The sequence below is a fragment of the Battus philenor genome, unplaced genomic scaffold (assembly GCF_028537555.1).
Source record: "Battus philenor isolate CCGP_79_NKW_IND1 unplaced genomic scaffold, ilBatPhil1.0.hap1 SCAF_5, whole genome shotgun sequence".
Classification (NCBI taxonomy): domain Eukaryota; kingdom Metazoa; phylum Arthropoda; class Insecta; order Lepidoptera; family Papilionidae; genus Battus; species Battus philenor.
In genome coordinates, this window is record NW_027181715.1 from 12,408,385 (window position 1) to 12,420,456 (window position 12,072).

At 30.5% G+C, this 12,072-nt stretch overlaps 1 protein-coding gene across 1 annotated transcript; it reads left to right on the forward strand.

Moving 5' to 3' along the window:
• Positions 1–1,568: 1,568 nt before the first annotated feature.
• On the forward strand, positions 1,569–11,619 carry LOC137929909 (gustatory receptor for sugar taste 64f-like). Its single transcript, XM_068773038.1, has 13 exons — positions 1,569–1,620; positions 2,034–2,100; positions 2,715–2,767; positions 2,846–2,975; positions 3,865–3,983; positions 4,803–4,979; positions 6,135–6,289; positions 6,398–6,520; positions 7,603–7,757; positions 7,942–7,952; positions 9,223–9,425; positions 10,496–10,585; positions 11,548–11,619. The coding sequence occupies exons 1-13, from the start codon at positions 1,569–1,571 to the stop codon at positions 11,617–11,619; spliced, it is 1,407 nt and encodes a 468-aa protein (XP_068629139.1).
• Positions 11,620–12,072: the final 453 nt, after the last annotated feature.

The window sequence follows — 12,072 nt, forward strand, 5'->3', positions numbered from 1 at the left end:
AAAGCTCGTTTATCAGTTAAAATCCATACAGGTTGTACATCTACTTCTAATTACACAACGTTATTTTTTTATTGGAATGCGACAGAATAATAACTGGCAATCTTAAGTACTAAGTCTAAGTAAGATTAATTGATTTTAATAAATAGTAATTTCATTTTGAAAACGATTATTTTTTCGATTTGATCATAACATTATTTAATATTTCTGAAACCAATGATTTTTAGATAGGATGTAACGTACACTAATTGACAACAGATGAACTATACATTCACCCCTTTATTGCTATTACACCTATAACCAATCAATATGTATAGTGTAATACTAATACATTAATTAATATCAGTAAGACAATTGCTTCTAACGAAATAAGTAATTGTTTAAAAAAAAGTAACTTACCAAGCTTACATTCGCTTAACGAACGGTGGAGATAGCTATGCTCGGAATGTCTCTACAGCTTCGAATTAAGAATAAGAAGATCTGTCGAGGAATGATAATTGCCGACATAGCCCACCGGATTGGCAAGTTAAAACGACAATAGGGAGGCCACATAGTGCACAGAATTGATGGACACCAGAGCCTAAGGATTCTTGAGTGGAGATCGCGAATCGGGAAGCGTAGCATAAAACGTCCACCTACAAAGAGGTCAGACGGCCATTTAAAGAACGTTGAAAGACTAGACGCAGGCCGCTCCCATCTGGTTGTAAATCTTCGAGAAAGACCTAAGCCCAGCAGTGGACATCCCACCGTTGAAATGATTATGTTGATAATGATGTAGTTACCGACATTATTGTTCAAGAATTTTTTGATATTATTTAATATTCAATAACAATATGATTTGTACGTTACATTATTAAAACAAACATTAAATCCATTATAATACTCTTTTATCTTATATCGGAATCAGTTAATTTATTATCGGATATTAATGAGTTTTGAAACAAAACGAATTCGCTAAACACCATGACACAACTACAAATAAGATATAAAAACAGACACCAGTAACATAAAAAGACAATTTACTCAAAAGTTTTTTCTTAAAAAAAACATTTGTCAACCACCACGACCCCGAAAGTACTGGCCATTTGATTTATTAATTTAAAAAAAACCTTTAATAAAACGTGTATAATTATGACGATTATTTAAATTAAAGAAATGTTTATACACTTTTTTCTCGTTTTTCATATAATATTAGGCTATTATCTCTTTATAAATATTGAAAAATAAAAGTCTAATTTACCAGTTAATCACCGTAATGGAGATAATTAAAACATATCATAAAATATAAAGTAAAATATATTCCGAAACATTAAATCAATTTATTCAAAAATTTAAACCCAAATAAAAAAGTGCACAAAAAAATTCTTATTTGTAACATAAATCTATTTCGTTTATACTCGTATAATCATATTAAATGTTAACATAACACGAATAACGTTTATCGCACATAGAATATTAACATGAACGTTTGATTTGAATGTCAATATGAAATATTGAACATTAAACAGTCTGCCTTTACATCTGTTGGAGGTACTGTGGGACACTAGTATTACCCCTTACACTTCATAACCATGATGGAAGCTACGCCAATAGATGATAAATTTAGAGAAAGGAAAATGAACAGTAAGATCAACATACTTGCAACATTTATTTATTTTTTATATTTATTAAATATTCCTTATTGTACACTTTAGGGTACATTTAAATAGTTTCACAATAATATACAAAAAAGTATAAGGGTGGTCTTATCACAAAAGGCAATCTCTTACAGACAATCATAGTATGAAAAAGTTAGAAGTATAAATAATGGATAGTTAACGTGTACAAAACATATATATTTACAAACAAACGTATATAAATATACATAAACGTACATACATATGTATATAACATATATATCTATAATAAATGAGGTATAATACATATTATGAAAATAATAAAATAATAAATAAAACCATCAAAGTGATTTCGATCGCACTTGCCATTTATATTCTAATAATAAAATAAACAATGTTTAAAATTATTTATATTTATAGGATACACTGTATCGGAATTGTACAAACAATTAGAGACTATGAATCTGCGTAGCGGAATATTTGAGAGGTAAATTATATTTTATTAATAAATATGTGTCTCAGATCGTTACATACAGGACAATTGGTTTTATTTATATATTTCCAATCATCCAATATATATATATATAGAAAAAGAGATAATATATATATATATATAACTTTGAGATATATTATAATCATAACTTTTTTTTACTGCAATGCGACAGGACAATTACTTTTAGCTGTACAAAGTCTGCAAAAACAAATAGTAAACGATAATTAAATTTAACATGTAGTAATCTGAATTTTTTAAACTATTTTTCTTACTATATTATCATTATGTTATTTATTATTTATAGAACCAATAGTTCTCAATGTATTTATTGACAGTTAATGAGCTATACATTCAACCCTTTAAAGCCTGTATATATAGCAACATTGTGACGCGCGTGTTTTCAGGGAGCGGGAGTTTTTGAATAAAAACTTCCAAAGGTTTTAAAAAAAAACTTAGTTTAGCAACAAATTAAAATCGTCTTACACAAATATTTCAAATGTATTAAATTAAAACAATTACAACGAAATAAAAATGTTTTTCTTATTTATACTGATTGAGTTAAATGTATGTATTATTGTTAATGTTGTAACAATATATTTTTTATACAGAAAACCGAACAACAAAGTGGATTGTAAAGACGTCGAAGAAAGGACAGACAACAGTACGTTATAAAAATAGTTTTTTTTTTTTTATAATTAAAATGACTGTTTGTTTTATTTTTCAATTTATTTTATTTAAGAAGTAACCGAACTTAATTCCTCGCAAATATCCGTGCTACAAGGATCAATGAAAATCATCTATGCGATAGGTATTTGTATGGGTTTGTATCCCGTAACAGGATTATTTCAGCAGGATATCACAAAAATAAGGTATGATTTTTATCTCCATTTGTAACTTATTATTTTATTACGATACTTCTCACTTTAACTTTTCTTTAATTCTGTACACTTAAGACGTAAAATATGTCCTTCACCTGGTTTTGGTGTCGCTTTTCTACTTTCTATGTGATTTCCTAATTGGCATTTTTTAAAACTTTAATTATAATTTTTTTTGAATTAAGAATGTCAGATAGTTTAAATTTGAAATTTTGATGCCTAATTGTTTTTAAAAAAAGAAACTGATTTATTACACAGTAAAATACAGTATTTAATATGTACATTTTCTTAAACAGTGGTTACCCGGCTTTAAGGACTGAGACGCGATCGTATGTCGCGGGTTCGATTCCCAGGATACAATTTTATATTTTTCACACTAAGTGCATTAATTATTCAGGATTACCACTACTCACATACAAGTTTCCAGAGGACGCAACAGCGTCTTATGCGTTCCATAATACCACACTGCGATCACTATCCCGCCTGCCATGCGTGGTGATTATGTTATATCCACCATAGATGCCTTTGGGGGAGGCCTGTGCCTTGCAGTTGACTTCTTTAAACTTGCGTCAATAGGTTTATTAAAAACGCTCAAGGAAAATGCGTGAGATAGATTTTTTTCTTATTGAACCTATTGTTTTGAAGTAATCACCGTCTACCATAGTAGCTGAAGGAATAAACACCACCGAAGACCAATACAGATCACGTAACTTTGTGCACGACCAATATTTCAAAAAGTGTCACAAGCCACAGTAGGAATATCGCGCAAGGAGAAAAAATCACCATTTGCAATAATTATATCGATTGTGTTTACAGTTGTGCCGGTTCCCACTATTGATGAACAGTGAAAGGTTATAAATAAATATGTGTTCTTGAATTTCAGGTTTTCATTCAGAACGTGGATAGCAGCATACAGCCTACTAATGTGCAGTGCTCAAGTCCTAAGCGCTGTAATATGTTTATACAGATTATTATCGAAGCCTTTAGCTTTGTCGACGATAAGTAAGTCAAAATAATTTTATTTTGTAATGTTAATCAATCAGTGTTGATCATTATCATTATTAGGTCAATAGATAGAAGGATAGAATGGATGGATGGAAGCTTTGACCTAATATCAAGAAAATTGTTATTACTATTTGGTGGTACATAGATTTTTTTTTAATGTAAACATTAAAAAGTAATGTAATAGTAATAGTAAATAACTACTGGAAATGGGGTATGTCTAAATCATTGACATAATTCGTATAAATATCAATGGAATCCGGTAACAGCTTGCTTATATTTCGACACCTCGCATTAGAGTAGTAACGCGGTGAAAAATTTAATAGTGTTTAATAAAAAAAGTGTGTGAAGTCAGATTTGCCGAATTATTCCGAATACAACACAATATCAGGTATTTTTTTATTCCACTAAAAACAACGTGAACTCTTTTTTTGGGTCGATGGATTATTTATGTCCATCCAACGAGACCTACTTATATTCGACCATCCTGAATGATTACTTTTTTAACACTCAGCTGTGTATAACTGAGAATACCTTACAACATTTAATTATCAGTCATTACGCAATATTACATCACGTTCGCGCCGACGAATGTATAGAATTTTTTTTTCGGAATTTTTGCTGGTAATGAAAAATAATTGAGAATGTGGAATTCTGGGTAATGGTATAAAGGTTTGCAATGTTTTTTATAGAGATAGGGAACATTTTTAAATTATACACGTTAAATATAAATTTTATGTTCACGAGGCAGCACTTTTGTATGTTATTTGTATATCATTTGTAGATATTCGACAAAATGCATCAATTTTATATTTACAGTATTCGCATGCTTTTACATATCTACCAGCATGACATGCGTATCCTGTATTAAAATCGCATCGAGATGGCCCGAATTGATATGTGAATTATATAATTTAGAATTAGATGAATATGTAGAAATACGTAACAAGTTCAAGTGTGTTATCATCTCCACATGTTACATACTCATATGTTTGGGTAAGTAAATATTTTATAGCTGTCCCGGGAAACTTTCTACTGCCAGAATTTATTTTCATATCGTATTGCTAAAGAGAACATTTTTTTAATATTTCAGTGACCGAATGTAACTGTAAAATTCGCAAAGTGCAAAGCGTATTTAATAGCCATAAGTTGTATCAATTTGGGTTTGTGCGCAAAGTTCTTTTTATTTCTATAATAATCTTCTGGAATATTGTAAACATTTGGTTTACAAGAGACTGTAGGAAATGTGAGAAGTAATTTGGAGTATGTCTGACGTTTACTAACTACGCTAACACGGGATAAAAAAGGGTTCATGCGCCATGGTCCTGTTTGGCATTTTCACTCTTAATGCTCATTCATCAATATCATCGTCATTTCAGTCGTTGGAAGTTTACTGATGGACCTACCCTGTAGATTTTCCTTCACGCCAAAACCTTTTTTACTCGTTTTTTTTACCCCTATTATATTGGGGATAGTGATTTTTTTACTATAATTATTTTTAAGTAAGAAAAGGACCAATACACACAGAGTGTTTGGCACTAATCGGTGTAACATAACTCCATCGACGGGTGTAAATCGGCAAAACATAACTCCTGAAGATGCCCCGTGGAGTGGTGAAAAACGTGTTGAGTGATTTAACGGTGGTAGTTGTGTAATTCGCATTGTTTGCTGCATGCGCATTTATCAGTGGGCTGAGCGTGCGGAAGTGGCTAAATATTGGTCCTTTACTTACTTAGGATGGACTTCCGCAAAAGAACGCCTGATTCCATTAAATATAATTATTTTTTCTGTTTGTGTTTTTGTAACTCTCTTGTACCGTTCTTCAAAATTTCTATTACTCTTCTTCTTCTATTCTTTACTCTAACTTCTCAATCCCTGGACTCTGTCGGTTACTTTGGGGCCGTTACATCTCCTCAGATATATAAATCCATCAACAGCCTATAAATTAGGGATCCTAATGATTTTGTTATTGATAAAATTCAATAATGCTACCTCTAAAGCCTTTCAATCTACTCTGGACAACAATTCTCTCCGTCTTTCTTTCGCATAAGTTAACCAGTATCTATTATTATTTATTATTCTAAAATTTAAGTGAGAACCATTGGTAATAAAAAAGTTCGTATTATAATAAGCAAAACCTCTTTATTATAGGGCTCCATGTGTTGCGCATTTTAGATAGAATGAAAGGAGTTATAGAATGTTTTGGGGGAGACATCGACATTTTAAAATCATATTGTGATGTAATATATCCTTGGCTTAATGAATTCGGTTTACCTCGTAATCAATTTATACACATTTTCTTAACTGTAAGTATGAGTATAGTTTTATTAAAATTAAGTTTTGAAAATCAAAAAAATAAATATATCTACGAAAGATACTGGAGGCATTCTTGATCTGTTGTTACGTTGTTACAGATTTTTAATTCGATGACTTTCATGATATGGTTATATGCCGACTTATTCATAATTTGCGTCAGTTTGTTTTTGTCCTCAATATTTCATCGATTAAACGATAAAATTATTTCTACAGAAGGCAAAGTAAGTAATTTTTTATAGCATATAGTGTTTGAGTTATCTTTCGAGATCTGTTTTCATTCAACTAATTAAAAAGGCTTATGTTTAAAATGTTATTCTGTTAATTTTTCCGGCGTTTTTAATAATATATTTTTAAGTTTTAAATATACTAGTAATGCATGCGTATGTATATATTACTTTTCAATCGTTTCTTTATTATCGAATATGGAACTCTTTGACGGGTAGATCACTTCTCATGCCATCCTATCCTATGCTGTTCACAGTGTTAATAGAGTGCAATTACTGATTACGGAAACTATTGGGGGAACTTCAACGTGGTTAATCATTATACTTTCCCTACAACTAGTAGTTTGTTATCTTGTTGTTTGAGGGTGTGGCCAAAATAGCTCAAGACACGTTTGTTATAGTTACCAACGATGTGCTTCTCTTTGGAAATTATAAATATAGTTCAGAGTTAAACTTGCACAGATTATAAACAAAAAATATCCAACAGATACTGATAAAGATCGTAGAGAAAATAGTTTTTGATCAGCATATTAAAAAAACGACGGAAAAGTTTCGTAAGATTTAAGTTGCCGACATGATTTATGCATAAACTGCCAAGATCCGAATAGATCGGTAATCATTGAAAATGAGTGACATGAACATATATTTTAATTTTTTTGGGTTCTTTTTTCATTATGATTTTTATATCAATTTATGTACGAAAAAATAGCTTCAGTGGTATTTTAAAAAAATGTGTTACTATGAAATTTAACATCAATGATATTATTTCGATTTGTTTTCAACACAGTTCCGGAAAATATTTTTGTATTCGTCTAACAGCGTAACAACGTTCTGAAAGATCCGATTGCTCCGGCGTTTCAAGCTACGTTTTCAACTTCGTTCTTCCTTCTTGAACACCTTTACCGTAGGTCGTTATTTATCGCCAACACGCGACTTACTTTTTAACAATTACATGTTTACAAAATACGTGTTACTATAATAATTTTTCAACAATTACGCAGTTGTGTTTATTTCTTTACGTATGTAAAGACTTCTTTATTTCATAGTATGATTATGTATACAAATGAATGCTTCAACAGTCATTTTCTTCGGACTACTGGCGACGATTAAGAGAGGATTATAATCGCGTTACAAGCTTGATCCGATTATTCGACGAAGTCATCGGTTGTCTCATATTTTCAACTTTTACGTCTAATCTATTTTTTGTCTGCTTTCAAATATATTATATACTATCGTAAGTATTTCAAGCAATAGATAGTAATGCTTTTAAATTTAGTATATAAAAATTATTTTAAAATGTTTCTTCCGCATATTTATCTCTTTAGATAATGTATTATATTAAAAAATTATCGAAATTAGAGGTCAAATTAATTTTTCAATAATATTACGTTTACTTTGACGTTTATTTTTTTTTTCAGAAATGGAGTCAGTATGTCGCTTTTATGCCATGGAAACCATTTAAATACAACACAGACAAAGTAATGTCATTTTAATTTTTTTTACATAATTACGGTAGCAAAATTTTAATTTATTGTGTTCGAATTTAATGAACACAGCCTATAAAGTTCATTGCTCTCGTGTATTACGATCCATCTTTACTCTGTGCCCTACCTGTTACAAGAACTTTTTATTTTTAGGGTTCAAATAAATTTGAATCAGCGGCAGTGTTCTCTTTTACCATTTCGAGGTAGCCGTTGCATGTTTCGTCCATATATATTTAATTCTTCGAAATACGTATGAATTCCAAATCTAACCTTTTTTATATTTTATTCATAACATAGTTTAGTTTTTTATTAATTAAAACAGCTTCTTTGTTTTTTATGAATGTCGAGGGACAGGTACACCAACAAACATACAGATGAAGGTTTAAAAAAATTTAGAATTTGATGCCTACAATGTATTCTGTTCTAGTTAACTCGGAGTGGTGGAAAGATAGGTAGTAGGCAAGTTTATATCTATCGTGATAGAGAAGAAATAGGGTAATAACAAGTAGTTTATTTCAAACTAAGAAGTTTTGGACTAAAAAAGAAGAATATCAATAGGAAACTGACTATGAGATTTGAGAGAGATTGTCTTATATATCTCCATGAGCCATTATTAATATATAAAAAAAGCTATAGATAGTACTAAGTTCGTTTTTCTTCACGAAAATTCATCTAAACATATTGTGCCAATGAATCCGCAGGCACTTGTGTTGTACGGGTTACCAAAAATACACAAGGACAATGTTCTGGTTCGTCCGCTTGTTTCATACATTGGCTACCCAGCTTATCAGTTAGTTAAAAAATTAAAAAATAAATAATAAAATCCAAATCAGCATTTTCTCCAAAATATAGTTTACAAAATACTCTTGATTTGATAAATATAGTAAGAGATGTTACTTTACCAGCAAACTCGTTTTTCCTATCTCTAGATGTAGAAAGTCTTTTTACTAAAGTCCCTTATTAACCCTTAACTTGGCAGATTTTTTTAAATATAACATTAATATTCATACCACTTGACTTTTAAGACCCAAGGATGCCAACAGAAAAAACTGAACAAGCGTTCGAAAATTAAGAAATTACCTAAACATTCACATAAAAATGATTACTTTGCGTTCAAAATTGATGCCACTCTTTTTTTTAATTCTGATGTATCTCTACAGATACTTTATCAAGAAAAGGGTTAAGAGAGCTTATCATTATTATCAGATCTATTAGAGACAACACAGATTATTAATATATGTTATGTAATTTTCAGCTTCCCACATGAACATGAACACAGTGTCTACTTTATAACAATGGCAGTTTTTGTATCCACGCGATATTTGCTTGTAGCTCTTTGTATATCCGAAATCAATTCAGCGTCACTTGTGACTCTACCGTATTTATATGACTCTGAAACATCTGTATTTTGTCCTGAAGTAAGTGTTGATGTCATAAACAACTAATTAATTTAATAATTATAGGAGGTATGTACATATTCTCCAGTTGATAATTGAGAGGCTTTTTCATCTTGAGAACGATTGTAAGTGTTTAAAGCCTACAATTTAAAGGATGCAGCTAAGAAGGTTAAAAATAATACTTCATTTATTTAGGTACTTAACTTATTATTAACAAGAATTATTTGTTAAACTCTGTAAATACATTGTAAACAACTACCAAGTACAATAAACCTTAAAAATATCTATGTAGAATACTTAGTTATTATTATTTTCGTAACATAATAATAATAAAAGAACATAAATACGGGAAGACAATTTACAATTTTGCACAAATCTGTTAAAAAACAATAGAAAGTTATGCTACCGGTATCATAAATACGTTTTAAACCATAAATTCAAACTGAAAGCCATAGGCCTCCCGCAAAGATATCTATGGGAGGATATATCACATTTGCTGCTTTTGGCAGGAAGGTTGGCGATCATAGTGTGGTATTACGGCACGCAGATGATGCTGCTGCCCATCATCTGGAAACTTGTTGAACAGTGACAAAAATATAATCAATTTAAAAATGTGTAGTACATGAAATTGCATCCCGAGAATCGATAGCAAGTCTCTTTCCTCTACCACTGGGCTACGACTTATCAGTCAAATCACAAATATACAAATCTGTTACCTAAGCTTTTAAGAATTCCTTCATGTTCATGTTATGAGAAAAATATAGATACAAACCAGTATTCAGAACAGGAATTTAGGTCGGCAACTTCTACTTATCTCTTCGATATAATTTGCTTATTATTTTCACTTTCAAGTATTTTCTGTTTCCCCAATTTTTCTAAATAAAACTTGTCTAAACCACACGTAGCTAAAAACTTTACATGACGCATGCTCTGAATGATCCTGAACACCACATTCCAATTTTTTTTATTATAGATAGGAAATTGTGAGTACATTAGGAAGTGTGAAGATTTGATCCAAAATATTTATTAAACGTAATTAATAGGTAAATATTGTGTTAACAGTTTTTTTTATTTTATTTTCATATACGTAGATGCGAAGATTCATCGACCAAATGCACGGTGAAACAGTTGCCTTGACTGGATTGAATTTCTTCTACGTAACAAGAGAATTCGTTTTATCCGTAAGTATATGTGTAAAGAAACAAGTGTCTTATAATTTTATTTTGTAATATACCGCGCATATTTAATGTCGATAAATCAGTGGGTGTTTAACTTTGACACTGGATGGCGCTGTTAATAATGGTGTTATGATGGAGTCCATTGCGGTAGCCGGTGGGTGAAGCAGTAGTTTTTGAGTCAAAGTGTTAAAAAAATATGGGAGAGTAAACTTTTAAAAGGAATCAGTAACTTAAATAATAATATTAAATGTTGTATCTCTATTTTTAGAACAACGCATTATTTTTTTTAAGACATATACCTACACAGTGGAGAGAAATTTTCCTATATGTATATAAAATAATGTCATTGTTAAAAACTGATTATTTTACATATGTATGCCGACACCTATTTTGTTAACACCTGATTTAACAATAATATGTATCGAAAAAAATTATTGATAATGAAAGAATAGTCTTGTTGGTAGATGAAAATAACAAATCAACTGCGCTATAAAGAGAGAGATGTTGTTTGAAATGCCAGAGCGATCAGATTTCTGATCTGATTTCTGATGATGTTATTATACAGTTAGTCCAATATAAGAAGATTTTAGCTGCTTTCTATTGGCCCTATTGGAAATATATAGTTGAAGTCTACTAGTGAAGATATAATACGGCTGAAATAATGATGATAGAGATTCTCCGTAAATATGTCTTGTTTAGGTGTCTACTTGACATCAGAATTATTTTATTGATGATTCACTGGTCTATTTGAATATGAAATTATCCCAAGTAGAATTAAGGAAGCTTACTGTGGTATATACTTAAATTATTTATTTTTATCTTAAATACCACCTTTAAAAAGTAGGGCTAAGTATATTTCTCCGGCATATCTATAACAATATTGTCTCTTCTTATATTCTTCTTATATTACAGAATAAATGCTACAGTTATGACAAGGGTATAACAGTAAAGTATTTATATTACAGATATTTCAAACTATCATCACGTATGAATTGGTGCTACTCCAACTGAGAAAGGAATCCATCAAATTATTATAGATGAAAATTGAATCAGTAATTTTACCAACATTACTATCGTCACTTAAAATTAAAACCAACTATAATACACAAACTTCTTTGAGGTTTGAAAAATTATAATTTTTTCAGTACAAAAATCTATGTAGCAGTATGGTACACACCTACCAACTGTTATCCCATGAACCCTCACTAACAGAATCACTTCACTAACAAAGTCGATTCTCTGAACAACTGTTATGTTTGACCTACGAATCGCCTTCAAGAACGCCTTCATAACGAACACTTCGAGGAACGCCTACGCAACAAGACCGCCTTGACAAATGTCACCGCAACAAAGACGGCTTGCTTCACATACCATGGTTTTATTTCAAAAGATAGAGTACCTATCTACTTTTTAAATAGAATAGAAATCGATATATAAAACACCCCTCTGGAGCCTTTATAAGACAAATTTACTTATTACATTAATACAAA